At 34.1% G+C, this 23,733-nt stretch overlaps 1 protein-coding gene and 1 long non-coding RNA gene across 4 annotated transcripts; one reads left to right on the top strand and one right to left on the bottom strand.

Annotated features, from left to right (window-relative positions):
- The first annotated feature begins 1,032 nt into the window (after positions 1-1,032).
- Positions 1,033-6,753, top strand: LOC119068167. Of its 2 annotated transcripts, none has more exons than XR_005086099.1 (9): positions 1,033-1,477; positions 3,900-3,942; positions 5,057-5,130; positions 5,198-5,408; positions 5,464-5,516; positions 5,580-5,669; positions 5,759-6,251; positions 6,373-6,439; positions 6,563-6,630. XR_005086099.1 is itself a non-coding variant. In XM_037171649.1 (9 exons), the coding sequence occupies exons 1-9, from the start codon at positions 1,322-1,324 to the stop codon at positions 6,722-6,724; spliced, it is 1,344 nt and encodes a 447-aa protein (XP_037027544.1). In that variant the 5' UTR covers positions 1,038-1,321; the 3' UTR covers positions 6,725-6,753. The 2 variants fall into 2 exon arrangements, 1 of the variants encoding a protein (XP_037027544.1); XM_037171649.1 differs by having other exon boundaries at positions 1,038-1,477; positions 5,759-6,246; positions 6,563-6,753.
- LOC119068169 lies at positions 5,308-20,606 on the bottom strand. 2 transcript variants are annotated; one of them, XR_005086101.1, is made up of 4 exons: positions 20,471-20,606; positions 20,333-20,402; positions 20,118-20,122; positions 5,308-5,319 (listed from the first exon to the last, which is right to left on the bottom strand). It is a non-coding gene; the product is annotated as an uncharacterized LOC119068169 (long non-coding RNA). The 2 variants fall into 2 exon arrangements; XR_005086100.1 differs by lacking the exon at positions 5,308-5,319 and having other exon boundaries at positions 20,120-20,274.
- Between the last annotated feature and the right edge of the window lie 3,127 nt (positions 20,607-23,733).

The raw sequence follows: 23,733 nt of genomic DNA, 5'->3' as shown, positions 1-23,733 counted from the left end.
GAAAAAGTTTGAATATTCCGGTAATTAGGTGCTGATCCTACAAAATTTAAAAAACAATGAACTAATGAGAAAAATAGTGACATTAAATGTGGAATAAATATCGCCGTAGTCAAGCGATAACAGACAAAGGTTAATGATACTTAACTTTTCACCTCAACTCCTTTATATTGAGTTTATTACACCACTAAACTACTTAATTTGCCAGCTAAATGTCTTTAAATCATAGTTAATTCAATTCAATAATAACTTTTTACTCAAAAACGTGAGGTAAAGTTAACTTTACTTCACGAAGACGAATCTTAACCTCAAGCTTTTTTTTGTCAAATGGGACAAAATTATGGAAATGGTATTTCATGTGTGAAATTTACCACTAAAAGTCGAAGATGAATGTACTAATGCTGCTATATCATCTGTTATCACCAACGACAGGAAAAATTAATAATTAGCTTCGGCTAACGTGCGTCTTTATATAGCTAAATTTAAAACAAATAAAGTGAGAGAGTTTACGGTATCCATTTCATTGTGTCGAAAATACTTAGATCAAATTGATCAAATAGATTCGATAAAATTGTGTCCTTGTTGTTTGGTGAACAGTTTAAATAAAGAGTCGAATTTGGGCGAATCAATGCTGATGCGAATGATTAGCATGATTAATATACAAACCATCATTTTGCATTTGTGTTTACCTTGAATTATGTTGAAGGAAAAATAGACCGTGCACAGACAATAATCTCCTTTGATTATTTACTTTGCCAACATTTATACATATAAAAAGCACACACAAACAACGTAATATAAATAGATGACTACCCTAGAAAAGTAGAACCACTTTACTACTAAATATAGTGTATGCTATAGTTGGATATATATACTCAAGCGTGTAGTTAACGTTATAGCGTTTTTATTTAAAAAAAAATTTACATTCAAGTTATCGCAGTGTAATGGAATTTACTCAACGAAATCCCGTACTAGGTACGGATTTTCCATACACGTTATGTGAAATCGTGTGTATTTCCGTGATATTTTTTTCGCTCTGAATTCAGTTTTTCTTGAATCATCCAATAAAACAGATGGGAAATCATCAATTGGTTGTGCTGAAGTTAAAAGTTAAAACTGTATCTTGAACTGTAAATTGTTTTTTTTTTTTTGATTTTCCGATTTTTTAAATCCTCTCGCAGCTATGAACAATATTTTCATTGTCATTTTTAAAATTCTGTTATATTCGATTGTTTTAATCTATTTCTCGTGACGAAATTGTGGTGTTTGATTGCATTGAATATCAAGTCCAGTAACTACACGACGATGAAGGGTTAGTAGGGTGATGGCAAATTTTTGTCACGATCAATACGATCATCCACTACTTTGGTGTGAAGACAAGCGACGGGCTGAAGAACGAAGAGTGGCTAAAGAAAGTTTGGCATTGGTAAAACATCGAAAAGAAATTGAGCAAGCTAAAAAAATACGGGATCGCAATGAGGTAATGTTGGTAGTATACAACTAGTGTAATTACTAAATTGCTACTTTGATATAGCTTTCTCAGGGATAATTTGTTTATCCACTCGAGGGATTGTGGACCTCACTTTTGGTTCGAGATGCAAGCTTCCCCTTCGTAGATAACCAAATTTTTGCATAGATATGTAATATACTGTTGCATGACGTGAGAGATTAAATTCGCTTTGTCATACGACCTTTTTGGCATCATATGAGCAACTGATTGAATATCTTTCTCGTTGTTCTTTATATTCGACCCAAACTATCAATAGTTGAGGTATACGCTCAACCCCTTCTTTCATTGTATGTGTGTTGTAGTTTACATGTATTTACAGCATTCAACGAAAAAGAACAAAATGACCTTCTTCTACTTCGACTTTCTAATAATTCCGTAAAAGCATAAAAGCATTTAACTATTTAAAATCTTATCATCGTTTATTATTGTCTTCGCGGTGAATAACAGATGACTAGTGTCTGCGAAGGGTCAGCATGTTGGACCTTGTCAGGTCTGTAGATTTTGTAAAAAAAATTATTTGTCGAACAAATAATGAATTTTGTGAGAAACACCTTGCTCTTCAAAATGTAAAAATATACTCAAAGATAAACAAACTCTACCATTTACAAAACTAGCAAAAAATTCCATTGTGTTCCACAGGTCTTTGCCTTTCTAATGCTGATTTTTGGTCTTATAAGTATGCTTAACCTGCAAATGACCAGTATTATAATCAGGTCTATTACTTCCATCGATCAAAGTATTTTTAATTGGTTGATTTCTTATATTGCACTTTAACTTTTTTAACATACATGTTACTTATATAAATGACCATATTATCCAGAGCTTGTCATTATTTTTGTCGTCGGTATCGATAACAGATGAATAGCCGTATGGGACAGGTTAAACTCCATATCTCCAAATAAACAAAAAAGGTGAAGCTTTCAGAAATTCCATTCCACAAAGACCTTGGTAAATAATGATTCGTCCTTGTTTATGTGATCCAGAACAACTTACATCATTTAATCTGCCAATGATTTGCTTCATCATTCGTCGCCCATTTGATATCCTAGATAACTGACATATTCAGTTAAAGGTTACACCTATAGGTCGAGACCCAGTTCAGTAATGCAAATCGTGTTTATTTCGGACGTTGATTTTTTTTAAATATATTTTTTTTGAATTTTCTGATGCATGCATTCTCAATCAAAACAAACTGCCAACCTGCCAATAATTTTTAGAGTAAATGGCAATAAATGTTGATATGAGGACATGAAACATTTTTCAATTTTTTATTTGAAATTTTAAGTTTTGTAATGCATTCAATACGACATGATCTCTTAGACATAATCTATATGATACACATCAGTGCATTATATTAATTGTAAATATTTACCTTCGATATATTCTAACTAGAAAAACACAAATGTGTAAAATGCAAAATATTTCCGTACAATCCACGTAAAACTTCAATACTCCAACGGAACATAACTCATTGAATGAATGAAAACTTAGCGCCAATGATTTCACTTAATTAACATTCCTTTTTGCACGAGTAAATCGTCGAAATGTTTGTCAAAACATAATTTGTTTTTGTGTATTGAACCAACCTCCAGTCATGCCAAAACTTACTTCGACAATAAATAAACAAACAAAATTCCCAGATTATGTTTTTTCTAAAAATAAATTTTTCCAATCATGCCACAATGGCAGCTATATAAATACATAATTTTTATGTTGCCAACAACGGCATAGTAGCATTGAAAGGATTCGGTAAATAAATTATTAAAAAATGGTAAAAAATGTCGTTAGGTTATTTTTATATGCAAAAATAATATCGGAATGTCGTGTATTACATGGTTAGATGATTACTATTTCAATTATCAAATTTATTAGACGGAATATAATCGGGAAACGATTTTTTTACGCATATCTCAAAGCACATCCTAGTTGAAAATATTAAATCAAACTATATTAAGGAAGAAAAACAACATACCAAAGGCTCCGTTGTGTAATATATAGGACACTCTAGCGCCGTAGTAAAATTCAAAGAAAAGTCGCATTCATTGCGTGACACACAACGATCGAAAACCAAAAGAGAGAAGAAAAAAAAAAACTTTTTATTCTTCCGTAGTTTTCCAAGTTTACGAAAAGACCGTGCAATTAAACGTATCAGACAATGGTATTCGACATAGGTGTCTAGCCTAAAAACAATGTAAAAGTTGGATAGCAACACCATTCATGAATTTTGAAATTATTTAGAAATTCTTTGAAGCACATGAACTTGTATAACACTCCCCCAATCTTGTAATCAAAGTAAAGAATTTCGAAAACTTGAAGTTCAACTTTGCACAACTGTTTTAACAAAAACATGTCTCTCTAATTTATTTTATTTTTCCATTGCAAACTTTTACAGTATCGTGATATGATTGTGAAGCATTGTCCATGGGGACGTCCAGGTAATTGTAATTAGCGAATATGCACTCTAGAGACACGGTCTAAACTGAAGATACAGTAATTTTCATAGTTGTTTGTGTTGACATCAACTGAAATCATTGCTTGAGGTGATTAGACAAATTTTTAGAGGTTTTATAAGATTGGTAGGCTACCAGTTTGGTGATATATCCATTCAAAGCTTTGATCCATTCCAATTATTCGTGTCTGTCGAATCTTTTGATCTAAGCAATTTGAACTGATTGATACAAAATTTGTTACATACATTTAGACGACATCGGAGTTTATCGCTTATTCTTTTGTAGTAGCCGTCGTTAACAAATGATAATGCCGAGATATCCAGTCCGTCCTTTTATTTGTCTCATATTGGACATAGTGGACAGCACGACCTAGGAACAAGATTTGTACATATGTAGTACTTTAGTACGTGACAGTCATTTACGGCCATTTAACGATTGTTACGAGAGAAAAAATCGCAATGATCTTTGTGGAAAGAGGTCCACCCAAAATATGTATAGACCTTGCGGAATAATCAATCTTCGATACCAGTTACGACAATAGTCGACAGTTCCGAATTTTCTCGGAACTATAAACCAAGGTTTTGACTCGCTATAGCTTTCGTCTCTGAATCTCTGCAGAGAATCTCCTAGACTTCGCTTAAAGCAACAAAACAAACTTCAATATCTAACCTTTTCTACGAGTTTTATATATCTCTAACTTGGCTCTCCTTGGGAAACTTCAATTGAGTAGGGAAGCGTTAAAAGATTAGATTAAAAAGGGCAAGGTCGTTGCGTTTGTTAACAAATATAGTTGCTTCTAGATAAGTATATCAGCACTTAAACAATCTGTTTCTTTTTCTTGATAAGAATTATATCTTTTGATTTGTTGACCTTTAGAAGAGGAGTTGTAACTCGAGTGACTATTCAGTTCCCAAGAACTTAAGAAAATTGACATTGCCTTACAAGTCTATTTTTTTAAATTTTACGTTGCAAGACTAAAAACGCACAACCAGGCAATGAAGTGAGGGGTTCAAGAAAGTCAGTAAAACAAGATGGCTTCATTATTGTATGATCCCATAGTCTGTTCAATTTTATCTTTACAAAACTTTATTTGTAACAGGCGGAGGTGCACCAAACGAACAAATTAGACGAGGAAATATTTTACTGGAAGGACTTTATCCGGAATCAGGAAACGTAACAACCATTTCGAATCCCCAGTTCTTACTAGTTATATTAAATTTAAAAAAAAATCTGATTCAAGGACTGTAGAAAGTACATTCTACCGCCGTGTACCAAAGTAAATAAAATTGGTGGCGGAGGAGCGCCATTACGTAGTGCTTCCGGTCGGATATTAACACAATTTAGAGATGATCCAAATATATGCTTCAGCGATTCAATGAGAAATCACGTAGATATCGATCTGCGATACAAATCATCGCCGAAAAATAAAATGACATACAAGATGCAATTAGGTAATTGAGTGAAGAAACGTATATCCTTCAACAGTAAAAACCTTTTTTGGTGTAGATAAAATCATAGCTGAAAAGGAGAAAATGAACCAAAGAAGAAGTTCAGATCTGGTGAGTTTAATGGGCTCATTTGTCTTTGGTGTCAGTGTTAATAAAATTTGATTTGAAATGTAGCTTAAACATGATCCATGGGGGAAAGCTGGTCCTGGTGGCGCTCCATGGCGGAATCCTAGGGAAATAGGACAGTCGTTCATGAAGTCTATGGTATAGTTCCACTATTATCTCCATTTACTTCAGCAATTTGTGGCTAAAAACTAATTTATTCTAAAATCTCAAAACTATTTTCTGATCAGGGATGGACAGATAAAAATACGCTTCAATCCCTTGACACTGAAAATAAAAAGATGACTCCGCCTGACATACAACCAAAGAACCATGAGTCAATACGTGAAAATCCAGAACACTCAAAACCATCAACGATGCATGAAACAAGCACTTCAATAATTCCACAAAACTGTTGTTGTCACAACTGTTGCTGTGGCTGTGGTACTAAATTTTATCCCAACAAAACATCACCGAGAAACGAAAATCAAAGTCCGAACAAAAAATGTGGCAATCCCCAAGATTATGACGGAAGCAATCAGAAGCACAAAAGCAAAAAATCGTCGAATAATCAGAAGAGTAAATCGAGCGGGGAAAAAGAGCGACCGCCTCGGATAAAACGACTATGTATGCTGAACGGTGGTGTGGAATTGGTGCCGCTATTAGCTCGTCGCAGAGCCATGCAACGTCCAGTCAATTTGTCTACAACGGATGTGACTAAAAATCCAAATGCCAATAAGTAAAGTAATTTCATTTTTAACATTCGTTATCATACTGTGATCCCTGCTGCACTTCCCCTCATTTCACCCATCATAACATCGACTACCTGATGAAGAACACAATTTGCTGATTGTTGCGTTTTCAGGTTGGAAGAAAAGGATCACCTCAATGAACTTTGTAGACAAATCAACCAAAAGCAGCGTAGAATTGAGGTAATTATGCTATTGGTTTATGTGTCATAGTGGCTATTCAGTCACCCTGTACATAAGGGGCTTGTTGAATTCAACAGCTCAGGACTGATTCACAGTATTACCATTATATCGAACTGCTTCCAGATCAACAAAGAAATCGATAAACAGTCGAGCCAGAATCACTTCGAGAATCTGGATTCATTTTGGGGTCGTCCGGGACATGGGGCACCAAAGTCAACCAGAAACAAATTAAATTTGAACGATCTACTTTATCGGGTTCCATTTAAAGCAGAATTTGTTCTCTAAATTTACATTTGATTTGATCGTACACAGCAATAATAACAGACGATTTATGAAACCTACATTACCTACACGTACAAGGAGTAAATACAATCGGTTCAATTTTGTGTAAATATAATAATAATTGAGGCTTTGCATGCTTATTTGGTTAGAATAAACATGTTAAGACGCTGGTAACAGATCGAATACGTAAATCTAATGTATGATATTGTTAAACAGAAATTGTTAATTGAAAATAAAAAAAAAAAATCAATTATAGAAAATATAATATCCATACCGTATGTCCATCGATGGTAAGCACTTTTTCGCTGGTTTCATATTATTCATTCAATTCCATTTAATTCAAATTCCAAACAGAAATGGCCATAATCATATCATTAATGAATTAACCTATTAATAGAGGTCAACAATGATGAAAGTTGCGTGGGTCGACAAGTTTATGAGTTACTTTTTTTACCATAAAGACAAATATTTTTTTGTCTCTCTTTCTGATTCGCTTGACTTCGATCAAATTCATTAAGCTTTTAAGTTTTTGCGACCATTACGTGGTGTTAACATTTTATTACTTTTTCCATTTGTTTTGAAATTCTAAACACCGCAATGGCTATACACACAATAGACAACATTTTTATTCCTTTTTAATGATCTTCATTCGCCTTTTTTTTGAATTTATTTGTGACATTTACGATCGTAATACTAATGGTTCTTCATATAATCGCGTAGGACCTATAGAGCATACTTATAATCGAACAATATTTTTATATCAAAAAAGCTCCTAGAAAGCGAGAAACCCAGAGGCAGATTAACCTATGCCCAATCCGGGACATTGTCCATAGCGCTATTGGAGCTGTTCGATAGCTAACATACACTTAAGCGAAAGTGTTCTTTCCTATCTTTCCAAAGCAATTTTTAACTCAAAATCCCGTACTCGAAATGTATAATAGAACCATACACTCGAGTGGTGTTATGGTGGCGCAGCATGTCTAATTTCAAAATTTGCAAAATCCACCTAGGGCCGAGTAGCCTTCCGAGCCTTCAGAACAGTTGTGTGGCAATCCTGACAAGGAAGTTGGAAGAAAATAATGGCATGGTGACTCATGTCAATGAGATGAACAAACTATTTCAAAAATTGTTAGCTCTCGGTGAAACCAGAAGTCATTCTCCGTGCGACTTTAATTAGTTCGCTACCAGATAGTTACGATGCGCTAGCAGCAGTGTTGGAATCTCGTGACAAAGAACTTACTTCGGGTATTGTATGCTCAAAGTTGATCGATGAATACCAACGACGAAAAGAAAGAACTGCAACTGCTACAAGTGAAATATCATTTCGGTAACTACAAGCCTCATAATGGAAAACTCGCCGAAATATCTATCAAAAACAAAACTTGTGGTGTGACAAATGAAATTGCTAAGGTAATACCAAAAGGGAAAAACCAAATTTTAAATTTACTGACCACCACAATGATTAAAGTGATCGAAATCTTATACCGAAACAAAAACAACATTCACATGGAAATATCTCAGGAAAAAATTTAATTTATTTATAAATATAATTGTAGGTTCAAGATGTCCCTTTAAAATAATAAATATAAAATTCAATTGCTCCAATATTTTTCTGGAATTTTGCGAATTACCGAATGTGACCGATGCTTTCGTTAAGCTCATATTATTAGTACGCAGAGCCGAGTACATATATCCTCTTTAGTTCATGTTTTTTGTCCGCCGCCGCCCGCCGCAATCGTCTTTCTTTTGGCCGACGCAAACGAGATATGTGTACTGTAATTGTCCATCGGACGGATTGTCATTCAGATTGGGGTCTTCACTAGATTCGGAATTGCACATGTGCATGTCCAGTAAAAGAGATAAATTCTTGATGTTAAATTGAACGATTCTTTAATGAATAGATTACCCAGAGGTCATCATTGTAACTATTTCGGGTGTGATTATCATATTTTGTTCATCCTTGTTCATACTTTCTTTTCCTAAAACTAGAAATCAGGCATGTGATAGCGATTCGGTAAACTAGATTTACAAATCGGAGTTCTCTTGCTTATTGCTTTGACATGCTCTGCTCGGTTAGTACAACTAAAGGTTTTAGCTTTTCATGTCTTAACATTCCATGTTGCCTGTTTCCATTGTGTTGATGTGCGTTAACACTAGTTTCGTTCGTGGAATTGAATTTTAAAGACATGAAAAGTTGAAATTGTATGTGCGTCTAGTCTACTGTAATATAGTGCCATCATATCGGATCCTAATTTTTATTCGGTTTTCCATGAGCTTACGAGTCTGTAGTCTTGACAAGTAATGACTGCGATTTGCAAGACAACCGACAACGGGTTTCATTACAAGAAACAGTAAGACACTCGTCCGTCAATGGTGATCAATAGCAGTTAGATCCAAGTCAATGGCGTTAATTCATCAAGCAAATTATACTTTAGTTAACCCTTATTGACCACCAATGTCACAGCATTGGTTTATTGTAATTGAGTTTCTATTCGACCGAATAATATATGCAACGTTAGGTTAAAACTCTGTGTGTGGCATGCTGAGAATCGTCTTTAAACAAATAAAAATTTACCATCAAGATGCATAAAAGAATGCATGAAAGCGAGAAACCGAAAACAAAACATTTAGAAGACGAAAAAAACTAAAAAATTAATTAACAAAACCGTAGAAACAACCATTAAAGCTGGCTCATCAGGCATAGTGGACAATATTATGTTTATATGTGATGCCTGTCTGAGATGACAAGACATTTAGGTAAAAAAAAATTGCTGTTAAACATACAATATTATGCTGTAAAGTAAACATCAATTATTACATAAACGACAGTATTAGGCATGTTAAATTTGAAGTTGTAAATATGCCGCGAACTTTTAACGGTAATTAACATTTGAAATGAATTTTGCGTCAAAATATCTGGTAAGTAGTGGATACGTTCCTAAAAAGAGTTAATAAACGTGTGAGGTGTTGTGTGTCCGATGTGTTGCAGAGATAGAAGAGCATAACGTATACATATAACTCGAAGATGGACAATTTTTTTTTCTAACTTCTTCTTCATTTATTAAAATGACGATGATGAGATGAATACATAAATATAGTATGTGTTTAACCTCATAGAGTGTAGCATGAATATGATGATTCAAATCGAAAGTGTCGTATGTCACAGAAATATGCCAATAAATGTGAAAACTTTCGCAGCCCAACCTATGTATGATATGCGGCATTTGGAATTTTTTCTTTAAAATATTTTTAATAAAAAAAATAAACAAAATATTAATAATTAACATTGATGTTGTTGTGGAAGATGTTGAACGAGGAAGCCGAAAGAATCGGAGAGACGTATGAAAAAAAAAAAATTGCATAAAAAGGCAACCGATTAGCTTTTAACATATTTTTTTGGGGACCAAACCTATTCATCGATTCATTTGTTAATTGCAAAGAATTAGCTATAACTCATGGACGATGTCGTGCGCTGCGCGCGATGGATTCGATTCAATTTTGAATTAATTTACTAGCAAAAAAAAACACAATCAAGTCAAAATGGACCGTATGTGATGATGTTTCACTATTTCGCTATTCGAGTCTTTCGTAATTGTTATGTATAGGATGTAATAGGTATATGTACTACTTAAGAATTTATAATTTATTGCTACAAATGATAATCGTGTTCGCTGTCTTTGACTCCTTGTATATGCATGCATGCGGGCATACACAAACGTATAACTTACTAAAATTAACAGATTTGCGGACCACTCCTTGTGATTCGGATTAGTCGATTTGAAGCTGGCTATTAATGTCATTTTCCCACGATTCACCCTCGTATGGCAGGCAATTACGGATTTTATTATAATATTAATCAATTTTTTTGCAAAATCACCACTTCTTGATTGTTTAATTTGTAGGTGAGCACAAGTTCATGAGTATAATTTATATTATTAGTGTGATAGTTGAAAGCGTTTGGCAATAAATTTCTTTCAATGAAGATGAAATAATTTCTTTTTCTGCAAATTGAAGAATACTGTTGTATGATCGCTCAGGTGGTAAAAACCATTAAAAATTGCACGCCGCTGGCAAGGTGTTTGTAAATTAAATTATCCAAGAAATCAAGAATGACTAACATCTATGGTCACCAATTTAATTTGGCAAGAGTTTGTTATACAACTGGAAGTATCTAAAATTCTATTCTCAACTCAGTGAGGAAAATAAAAATAAAAGTTTTGTTGTCTTTGCTTTGAAAAACGTTCTAGCTCGGTGATAAATGATTTTTTTAGGCAAACGATATGTATTGTCACTAGAGATCGCCGGCCTAAATATCTAGTGCCTCAAAAAGCAAAGAATTTACCACTCGGTTGCATAAATAATTTATTTACTGGTTGGACAACGGCAGTCACAGAGAACGGACGTGTTTATGCGTTGCTCTCTAAAAGTGTTTCTTTTGTGTGGCTGTGTGTGAATTCATTTTCGATTTTGTCTAATTTCTGTGCCAACTTTTACGGCTTTGGTGTTTTTATTTTGCTGTAATGTTTAAATGGTGAAATTATTTTAAAGGTTTTATTAACGAAGTCAAAGTGTTGTTCTCGTAGGTCATTTTCTCTTTGATCAATAAAGTCGTTCTCGCCTCATTGTGCGATATCAACAATTGTGTTATTTCCTTTGTTATTTAACATGTGCTTCGTGGCGTCGGTTTACGGATTAACAATCGACTCTACCAGAAGCTAATGCTAAATTACGTGCTCGATTAATGTACGAAAATGACACATTGCCGTATGGCATCTGGCAGTCAATTTTAGTGCAGGTAAGGTACAAACGCTTCGGGTTCTCATTTGACACCCCAAAACCACATAGCAAATTTTTACAAATTTGCTGTGGTACAATCCCAAGATACAGAAACTATCTTGTACTCCAAAATGACCGCGAGGTTTAACAGATCTATTGATTGATACGTTGTATGGATGTCAAGGGATATGACGAAATACGAATCATTCAGACGCTACAACCTGCAACGCCAGAACGAGTTCAGTCACATGGTGGCATGGCGATTTATACGAAGAGGCAACTCATGGCCTATGGTGATTAGACACTTGCTATTACCTAAAACTAATAGCCGTAACCGTAACAAAGTCGGAAATATCAAAAAACCCAACATTCGCTTTCTCCATAAAAGAAACCATATCGACATAATGTCAATAGTAGAAAGAGCTACAACATGACAATGTTGATAGCGCCATCTTTGGGAAAATGTACAGGTCAATTAGTGATGGTTGTGGTATTCGCATACCACCCACGGCTTGGAGAATTCACAACGTATGGGACGTTAACACACGGTCGATTTGTGAACAATCTAAGTCGGGAGAGATATGATGTAAAATCACAGTCCATATGATCAAGAGACTTGTACAATAGCACAACAGGCCCATCTGAGGCTTAGGTGCTGGGCTTACACCCTCCCATCTAATCTAATCTAATCTAATCTACTGGTCGTGACACGAAAACATACGAAATCACGCGTCCAAAATCAAGCGAAACCTAAACTTTTAGTTTTTTTAAAGGTTTTGATGATACACATCAATTCTGTGGTCTTTGTTCGCCATCTCTCAGGAAGGCTCATATCAGAGTATTCTTAAGATAATTACACTTCTTTTTTCACAGCTTAATCTACTGCACTTATTTGTCAACCCGACCTACACGGAAAACTCATATATGCACCCCAGACGAAGAAATCGGGAACAGCTTCACGATTATAGAACATTAGTTGTGTGCTGCATATTGATCTGAGGATCATACAATGCCCGCCTAATGAATATTGTTGTTGTGTGCTGGATATTATTTTTCAGCGTGCAGGTCTTAGCTGTATGCCTGTTTTATAATATAAAATGACGCCATTTTTTTCAATTCAATAAACAACCTAATTTATCGTTTAATAGAAGAAATTGATTTAATTAACTTTATCAATTTTATTTGCGTTAGCAAAAAAAAAACAAAAAAAGTTTTTCGATTTTTTTTTTCTATTTTATTATTATTATTTGTTTTTAGCCGTAGATTTATATTTAAATTCATCATATTAAATTGCTAACAGAATTTTTTTTTTTTGCTTACGTTTTTTCCGGTCACCCACCCAAGTACGGACCGCGACCATCGATGCTTAACCTCAGTTTCTGACTGCCAACGACTTTACCACTGCTGCTATACTGCTTGCATATAGTGGCAGTCTTATTTCGAACCGTTGTTACTTTGCTTTATGCAGCACACAGGCATATTTATACCTGCATGCTGAATATTGACTAAATGAATAAAGTCGTCCGTATTTAGAATGGGTTATGCAACAACATTTAATTGAATTTATTTTCTATGAAATGTAGTACTTCTCCCCACTAAGCAATGTCATCGGATATTATTATTTTAATTCTGAGCCTGGTTCTGAATTAGAGGTTTTTTCAATCGTTCTACAAAAAAACTTTTCACATTAATAGTGAGCATCTATTACGCGAATTAATAAATTAAGATTGGCTCACCTAGTTTGTGTATATTACGTAGGTGGAAGCACGGGGTTTCAGGGGGTTTCGAACATTTAGTTTTTTCATGTTGCAGATATTGCAGTGTCAAATTCTGTCCAAGATGTGACATATTTGCAAGGTATTGGCCTTTTTCACAAAGTATAATCAGCGTAACCTTCGTAAAAAGAATCTTGAATCTGACAAGAGCACGTGTGCCAACGTGTAAAAAACAAATGTTCAAAACCCCCTGCTGAACCATGGCGATCCTCTTGTCAAACGGACAGTACATAAACAAATTCCATCATTTATTGCTGAATACCACCAACTATTTCTGTTAACATTTCAAAAGCCTTTAACACCGAAAATGGATTTAAAAGTTCGTTCGTCAAAATTTCTATTGAAATACATAAATGTAACATTATCATTGCATATTAATTCGGTAAAAATAGAAATAACTTTAAATGAAGGAATAAAATTAGATTTGATAATCATCTTTATGCGTATGTTCTTGAGATCTTCCTTTTATTTCATTAAAACAATAATTTATTGTTGCATAGTCCATTCTAAATACAGACGACTTTATTCATTTAGTCAATATTCAGCATGCAGGTATAGTTCGATAGTACCATTTAGACAATATTCGGCATGCAGGTAAAGTTAAGTAATACATCCCACAACTAATTTGAAGATATAATTCAGCACACAGCAAATATATACCTGGGAACCTCACAATATTCCTACGAGCTGAATAATATTGTTGCCGGAACTATATTTTGAAAATATTCATATTACATGTTTATTGTAATACAACACACGGGAACATTATTCAGTCTGCAGCAAATATATGCAGCACACAACAAATGTCGAATTTGCCGAATTTTCCGTGTAAGAGTACACTTAACAAAATTAACGAATTATCACATTTTTATTAAATTAAGTTGTAAAATGTGGTTCCAACCTGACTATATCAACACAATGATTATAGTCATATCGGGATTACGTTTTTGCGCTCGAAATACTAGTCTCGGTATAATTGGTCTCGGAATCGAATTAGGTTCTCTCCTAAAAAATTTTGTATTTCATTTATTTATTTTTATATTTTATTTGGATGTCGAAAATTATTTTCAGCGTTTTCATATTCTATCTTACATCAAAATTTTCTTCTTTGTTTTCCAATCGTAAAAAGTATTGGTAAAGTTAGCACAAGAAGCTGTTACAATTTACATGTAAAAGTATCGGGATTTTTAGCAAAGGCTCAAACCAAATCTCCTTTAAATTTTAGAATTTGACCCTTTAAATTTTGTTATTTAAATTCGTCACTTTCAATCAACTTTATAAAAAAACACACATTTTTTTGGCATAGTGTAGAATAATTTTTAGTTGATCCTTGTATATGGAATTAGGTTCTCGCATATGAATTCCATACACAAATAGCAACTAAAAATTATTCTACACTATGCCAAAAAAATGTGTGTTTTTTTTTATAAAGTTGATTGAAAGTGACGAATTTAAATAACAAAATCTGAAGGCTCAAATTCTAAAATTTAAAGGAGATTTGGTTTACCTCTCTGAGACAAATCCCGATACTTTTACATGTAAATTGTAACAGCTTCTAGTGAATAATTAAGATGGCGCGCTGGTCGCATGTTGACGATCGTTGGTAATTCTGTTAATTTTACGAATACTTTTTACAATTAAAGGATAAATAAGCAAAATTTTGATGTATGATAGAATATAAAAACGCTTACAATAATATTCCACATCACCACATCAAAATAAAATAAAAAAATTTTTTAGAGAGAACCTAATTGAAATAAATTAAGTTGCAAAATCAGAGTTGATTTGAAGAGGACAAAGAAAGTAGAAATGCCTGTCCTTAATATACGAATCAAACTGATCTGTAGTCGCTTAGTTAAAAACATTTTATCTAACAATTCGCATCATCGTTGCATAAAGTTTTCCAATTTCCCTAAATATAAATTTGATAACTATGCGTCGGATTTAGCGTAAACATTAACATGACTTGACCCATGTGTACAATCTGCATCTGTGTAAGCAATGATGATATAAAACCTTTGTCGCCAAAGTATTAAGTCCTCTATTTCACATATTAAAAATGTATGATATTTAGTAAAACTTATTGTTCGTTTAACTGAATACAATTTTATGCAACTCTTTGGTGTATACCGTGACGTGACATAAGAGGTTTAATGTCTTTCTTTCCGAGACATTCCAATTTGTGAAGTAATGGAAATTGGAAATGAAAATTGTGTTTGTTTGTTTGGAGGTTTGTTTGTTTTCTTCAAACACCTAAGAATACATCGCACAAAAGAAGGCAAATAGGTGAAGTCATTTAAAATGCAAAATTTTTTACACAAACAAAAATTTAAATGTTCGGCTCTGCGTTTATACACATAAATAATAACTGTGTGTGCCTCAAAAACTGATAAAATAAAATATCCGTTTTCATAAGCAAAAAAGAGAAATTATAATATATTGGCTGGTTTATAATGTGATAAAGCATAATTTTTTGATTTTAAGGTTTCTTGTGGCGCGTTTGATAACTGGTTTCATTTTTATTGATTTGTTTCTGTGAAATTGTTATTTTAATAAATCAATCAAATCTTTTCATTCAAAAAAAAATGTTGCCCGTTGAATAGATAATCGATCAATATGGCACATTTTCTTATTATACATATTACCACTCTCGTCAATTTTTGTTTTATTATTTATCTTCACAAAGGTATTAGGTTTCAAATAATTTGAAAGATCATCTCTATATGGGCACTGACTGACTTCTTTTATGAACATATTTTTAGAGAAAAGTGATTATAAAATAGTCAGCATTGCCAAACGATTTTTTTTGTATTTCTTCTTCCTCGTATATAGACAGAAGAATAAAGAAGTAAAAAAAAAAAAATTTTTGCAATGAATGGACGAAACACTTATATGGGATAATCATATTGCTTGACAGCAACGTTCCTTCCATGGATTACATTTAAATCATTATATTGATGATTGGTGATATCATAATCTAATTTATATATTCAACTGTTCGCCTTGATCACGTTTCGCAAACCATTAATTATTGATTGAAGTAATGCAAAATGTCTAAGACAGTGTTTGGTATGATAGCACATAAATTACGAAATTATCTTTTCTTTGAAAAAATAATAATTACAAATGAAAAATTGGATATAGAAATTGTTTAAAAAAATATTCATTTTTGTAATACCCTACCCATATAACCCACCTTAACATAAAATTCATGTTCGGTTGAATGGATTCCGATATTAGGACACGCATTAAAGCTGTAAAAGCTCTTGTCTTTGTCTGGTCAAATTTATCAGTTACTGGTGTGTAGATCAATATAATTTATCGGTGCAATAAAATGAAACTAATTATTTATTTATTGACCGAATTGCTATCAAAATGTTCAATGTTCATAGTTTTATTGCACGTCCAGTTTTATTGGGAAAGTCCATTATTCAAATGGTTTTTATTATCAACAAAATCGGAAACTCTACTCTGGTATGAAGGGTTTGTGGCATATTTTGAAATCTCTCATAAAAGATTTTATTTTCAGCGATGAACATTTTGAAATGCAACTAATTGTTTAACTTCGTGGAACAATATAAGTATGCATTCGTCAATTCGGGCAAAATAACTTCTTGATTTTTTATTCTTCATAGCGGAAAATGAAAGAACCAAACTAAATTTGCACGTTCAGCACACATATTTGAAATGTGCGATAATTTAGTCTGTTTTTTTATTGCATGAAAAAAAAAATTGTCGGAAACCGAAAACCATTCACCACTAAAATTATCGGGGTGAAGTTAGCCGAAAGCCAAAATCTATACTAGGAACAATTTAACCTTATGTGTGTGCTGTATGTGTATGTGTGTACATAACAAATCCTATTACATAAAGAGTTATGCTACGGCATTTATATATAACATGTTATGTTATTTACTACGGATCGTACATTCTATAATCCGATTGTCTGACAAGATATTTAGTCACTCTTGACAGGTGTGTATTTTGGTCGGTCCAAAATATTGAGTTCTCTTGACTGTGGTGCGTATTTTGGTCGGACCAAACCATTCAGTTCTCTTGGCTGGTGTGTATTTTGGTCGGACCAAGATATTCAGTTCTGATGGCTGGTCGGACAAAGATATTCACAAAATTTGCTGGGAAAACTTTTCAAAATAATAGACCGTGTGAAGTATAAATAATTTATTTTTAACTGATGTAGATTATTATTCTGTAGAACAAAAGTGTAAACAGAATATCTGAAAAATGTCTGCTTGATTTTATATCTCACTTTAAAAGCTGTAATTTGAATGAGACAAAAAGGATATCCGAACCATTCTAATTCATTCTAATTGGATTCTTACTAAGATTTCTAATAAGTGTGATGGCATCGGGATGGCAACCATATTTTTCAATAATTTCTATAAAAAAAATTAATTATCTTTTGCAATGGTTTTCATGGTAAATCTACTTTTTATTGAAATATGAAACGTTTTTCTCAAAATCGCACGCGCTCTATTTTAATTTATTTTTTTCAAAATTGCCTTTGGTAGAGAAAGAAATTGTATTTAGAATTGGAGAAGTGGTTATTTACCGATTTTTCTTTGCTGTTAAAACACGACGAAAAAAAAATAATTTGAGATGTTTTCTCCGGAAAAATATTTTCAATGGTTGTTGAATTCAGAGGCAAAAGGCTATCAGCCGATTGCATAAATTCTGCTCCGGTCACTCTACTAGTTCTACAACTATACTGGTGGGATATTCTCCCCAGCTCGAAAGCGCCATTAGGACTACTTTTGAGAAACAAACACCTTATTTAGGGCATGTTGCCCTTTCAAGCTTCGTATTTGTTCTAATTTTATTCGGTGCAACTACATCGTATTTATACCCATTTCTAGGGTATCTCGATCTGTTTTAATTCAATTGCACCCTTTGATCTGTAGTGACCCGTAAACGAGTCTCACACATGCACGTATGTATCATATCCAGCGTCGTGAGATTATGTAATGAGAACTAGAGTCAGTCTACCATTAGCACTCGATCAGTTAACAGGCACAAATAAATAGATCAAACAACCGACTCGTCTTTTATCATAATGCCAACGCCATTAAAGATCCTTTTAATTTTGTAGAGTGAAAACACTCTACATTCAGGATTTAACAATGGTACTAGGTTTACAGTGTTCGCCAAAAATTTCTATTGCAATAAAAAACCAGGTATGAGCTTACTCTACAGGTTAGATGACCACCATTTATTTAATATATATTCTTCAAATAATTTTTTACCATGAAGCCATGCTACATGCAACATGTTTCTAGCGATATTTAAAAAAAATCGTACAAGGAAAGAAGTTTCTTCAAAAAAAAATTTACGGACAAATTTCAGAATTTGAAATTGGCAAAAATGTCGTAAATTTGTAAAATCTAGTACCCCAGAAATATTGAGAATAGGACATCATCTGCAGTTCATCGCTTTTATCTTTGTAAAAACGTTTTAAAAATGTTATTTACAAAATTTGTGAGGAAGGAGGGTAGCTGTGACAGCTGCTTCATACCTAATCGAATCATGTTAACTTTAAAGAAAAAATCAAATAATGTAAATCGAATTCTACCTTAATAATTTTCTTTACACTTAAATTTGTGCATCTAACATCGGTTTGGTTTTCTCAGATGTTCAGCGAAAAGAACTTTACTTTTTATGCACTGAACCAAACCATATCTTCAACTTAACTATCTTTTTTTTCTGATCGGACACATAATTAAATTCATCTGAAAAAAGTACATTAAAAAAAAATTGTGTACACCTGCGGTGTGTTACAACAAGATGTTATAGGGACGTAGGTATGTAAATTGTAAGTGCGTTTCGAGTTAATTGATCATGTAAATCAAATAATTTTTTTTTCCATTTTCTGGAATGTAGTTACTGTCGGTGTAAAACGAAATAATAATTATCTCATTAGATGGATATGTACATGATGACACATGCAACATAATATCTGATGACTAATGATAGGCCTGTTATTCGACGAACTTTTTTCACACTCTTCAAAGATTGTTAAATAAAGATTGTTGTAATGAACACAATAACGACTGCAATAAAATGGCTAAATTATATAATTAAGGGGCAGGAAATGTTGCGGACTGCTGGGGCATGACTGATTTTAAGGTTTCATATTGACAAATTATCCAATTTCTACTGCTTGCACATTTCTTCACACGAAAAATGAAAGCCAGGGCCTAACTGTGCAATATGTGTTCCTTATACCGCATTCATCTTTGAAATATTTATCGACTAGGAGGAAAATACGAGAATGAGTTTGTCTTTAAATCGAAGTCCTAGATTGAATTCAGACCAGTTAGAGGTAATATTTTTCACGTTTGAATAATCTGATTATCTCAACCACAGCCCTGCTCCTAGCATGAATACTGAATTGACTAGTGTCAAATTTGGGGACTTTGGTAATAAGGGCTATCGCTTAAGATTGTTTGTTTTATCACTTCAAGGTTTTTTTTAAATCATCTGTGCTGCACTATCTAAGAGAAGAGCTTTTATGGTATTAACTTTACAACGTAGAACATTCTTCCTGAGAATTGTTATCAAAAGTAAAATGTCATTACTCATCCATTTTTCCAAAATCGACCAACTAAAAAGTGAATTTTGTTTATTTTTTTCGTTCGATTAACAGTAACATTAAACGAAAAATCACTTTAATTGATATCCGCCCATACATTTAAGAACCAATCAATTACTGTATGATGAGCCGAAATTGAAGTAAAAACTTTCTTCAAAAATTGTATACATTAAATAAACCAAAATTTAACCTTCTTTTTTTCTTAGGCGGACTTATAGTTTTCTCACATGGTGTTTACATACACTGTACTACAACTAAAAAAGTTGTTTTGCTAACATTAAAACTGTGTAGAATAATGTCTAAGAATAGTTGAATAGTTAGCTTAAATGATAAGTTGATGTGATGACCATGTTGGAAATTTTGTTGTTCGGACACCCTATGAGATACACAATACACTGCAATGAAAGAAAAAATATAAAGCAATTGCAGTGAAAGCAAATTTTTGTGACTTACCACAACTTTTCGAAACAGAACGCCATTTACAGCTGGATTCGATGAACTTCTTGGGATTTGCGTGATGTGGCTGAAATTTCAAGAAAATATTGTTAATTTTGATTGACTCTACCGAGTTAACAAATATTGTGGATTTACCTAAAAGTCTTCATCGCTCGTGTCACTGTCAGCAACTGTTGCAGTGGTGGCTCGGGTCAATGTTGGAGGTGTCGCGATATTGCTAATTGTGGGTTTTGTAATTGCACAAACTCCCTTGACAATCATGTTTCGCGCCGCCGATATGTCTCGATTCCAAACCGTTTTTTGTACGGCCTTGTGAATTGCTGGATTGAAAGGAACCTTCTGGAATTGATTTTTTATGTTCGGGTAGAAATGCGAACTTTATGTTGGCCAACTGCGCTGATTCGTTCCAGGAGATGAGCGGATTGTTTTGATATATCAAATGGCGCACTTCTCGTTCCTCCGTTTGCAGTTGAGACTTTGGTGCTATAATTGTGTTCGGCAGACTGATAATTCCAGCATCCGGATGGCAATCGTCACACACTCGATGGCGAATTTTTCTCGTGTCCCAATGTTTGTGTTTCGGCTGATCGAATCTACGGTAACAACATCCGAAAGCTTTCGAGGTATTGTATTCATCGACAAACATAGCGTCGCAAACTGGTTTCAGGCATTGGAACAGTTTACGTATGCCGGGGCACCTTCGATATTTTTTAATTGAACTTGATGGGTTCAACGGCTTCCCTTCGATGCAAACGAGTATACGACCATTTCCAACATTGTCGATCAAGTGTGAACGATGGAATCCATTGACTGCTGCGTCCTTATATGTTGATTGAGGTGCAAACGGCTGTATTTTCTCGTAGTGTATATTTCATGGCCTCGATGGAAAAACTTCATGCTTGATGTAATTCATGTATTGTGGAGTGACTGATGACGGATATTCGTCGTATACATTGACATCTTCTCGCTCCAATTTCGCTGCAGTTTCGTGTTCAGCCGTCCATTTCTTGCTCTTCTTGTGACGGTTATTTTGGCGAGTCATCGAATAAAAGCTCTTCGACGTGATTTTAATGTGTTTCTCCTCATTCGTTCGTGTATCCTTGATTAGCGCCGCGATGTAAAGTTTATACCCCGGGTCGACACCGATCATTAGATCATAAGTTGTTTTCCCAATTGTAACCGAATTGCCGGTACTTTTCCGCCTGCTTAGTCACTAATTCTTCGTACGATTCTGGTGATGCTTCGCCATTTTTTCGCCGAAATTAAATTGATACAGAAACTCCATCCGTGACTATTTCGTAATCAAATTCCTTGCCACTTCTTTCCATGTGTTTGATTTTATTCCAATGCAAGAAACTGAACCAATGCGGATTATATTCTCTGGTTGGTTGCTTTGCATCTTTAACTCGCGCATCTATGAATTTTGCATCCGATAGTCTATTCTGTCTCCCAGTTGCCGGGTTCAATTTGGATGGATGTATTTTCAAATGTTCCATTATTCGTTTAAGACTTACACTGCCGACCTTGATATGTTTCCGTCGGTGACTGTGTAACGGAACCACTTTGAAGTTGCGTACTCGAATTATTTTCCCATTAAGGTGACAGTCATGTTGATAAGCTGCAATTGCCCGCTGAATTCTCATGAATAATGGTACAAACGCAAACCACTGGATTTTCACGCAAAGGCACATGAAACCGCGAGTTTCTGTGCATCCGATTTCAATATCATTGGGATTCAGTATATACCAGAGAATAAAATCTATAAGTCCCTGATCTTTGCCACACTTTGACTTTGGGTTGAACATGAAATTCAGTGTGTTGTTTATCTTCCTTTTCATTGTAGCGTCCGGAATACCGACATTAACTTGAATCATTCGTAGTTTTATTAATGTGCACAGTCGCCTTTTCGCATGGACGACGATGTTGTTTTTGAAGTTGGTTTCGTAAAGCTGATTAACGTGTTTCAGTGCATTATTCAGTACTGCTGTGTCCTCAAAAGCGATACCATTTCGGGTCATCAACGATCGAAAATTTTCGGTCATGAACGGAGGATCTAGTTTTCTTCGTTAACAACTTTGGGTTACCGTCTGGAAGCATTCGTTAACAAGCTTCATCGAATTTTGTATTTGCCATATGCAACATCATCAAAGAAGCCACATAGCAGATCTTTGTCGTTCTGATGGCCATTTCGATGATTACTTCTACGATCAATTTGGAGTTTGCATCTGCCTGAACGATTGAATTTAACGAGCATTTTACGTTGGTGAATGACTCGTTCCTCTTATCTGCTTTCTTTGTGTACTTTCCAAAGAATCCAGTCCGGCAATCGTCGAACTGTTCGTGCGTGGAGTACAAATTCAGGAGCACGCTAATTCAGCATTCAGCATTCATCTCCGAATTGATTGCGCCGGATCAGTTTTACATTCAACTCAACAATGATATGGAGGCAGCCATGACGTCTGCCAATGAATTTCCCTTGCTGGAAGATGGTCACAAATGTACCGGACAACTTTGTGCTGCACTGTGGTAGGATGCATTTTACCGAGCTGAGATTTTGACGGTTGGCGAAGACGGTAAGTGCAGATCAAATTGAGTTGGACAATCTGGGTCCTGTCATTCATCGGAACATAAAAGTCCACTTCATCTACTATTGAAACGAATCGTACGCGACCGATCTACGAAAGTTACCCGACAATCTGGAGAAAATCGAACGAGTCATTATTACATTAAATACACCAAAATTTAACCTTCTTTTTTTCTTAGGCGAACAAACCATCATATTCACACTCATCATATTGATATTATATATGTTGGCTTTAAAGGTAAATATTGTGGTGTATTTTTTTGGTACAATGTTGTCAAAAGAAAATAGCAAATGTCAATCATGTCAGATTATTTTAAAATAAATTTATTTTAAAAATCATAAAAAATGTCTATTTTCAAAATATATTGCAAAATGATTCTTAATTTGTTCGATGGACGATGTCTGCACTCGGTGAATTATTGGGAATAATTTCCGTCTATAATACCCGAAAAGAGTATCTTGTGTATTAAATGTATACTCAAAAATAGTCAAATGCCAAATACGTGCAATTTGTAATCTTCGCCTGATCTGGTGTGTATTATGTTGCAATTATTAAGTTAAATTTATTAAGCCGATATGCGAATGGATATTCTATAACTCTTTTCGCAGCAAAATGTTTTTCTAACTTGTCCATTTACATTTGTTTATTCATTAATCCGCTACCGAGTGTGTGAACGCATCGAACAGCCATACAGTGGTGTATATATGCAAAAGAGTTTTTGTTAAATTAACTAAAAACCATCTCACCAAAAATTCAACTCCCACCGTTATGTTCAAATCAAAGACCAAAGAAGAAGAAAAGAAGGAAAAAAAC

The sequence above is a fragment of the Bradysia coprophila genome (assembly GCF_014529535.1).
Source record: "Bradysia coprophila strain Holo2 chromosome X unlocalized genomic scaffold, BU_Bcop_v1 contig_173, whole genome shotgun sequence".
Classification (NCBI taxonomy): domain Eukaryota; kingdom Metazoa; phylum Arthropoda; class Insecta; order Diptera; family Sciaridae; genus Bradysia; species Bradysia coprophila.
This window is presented reverse-complemented; position numbering and strand designations above follow the sequence as displayed.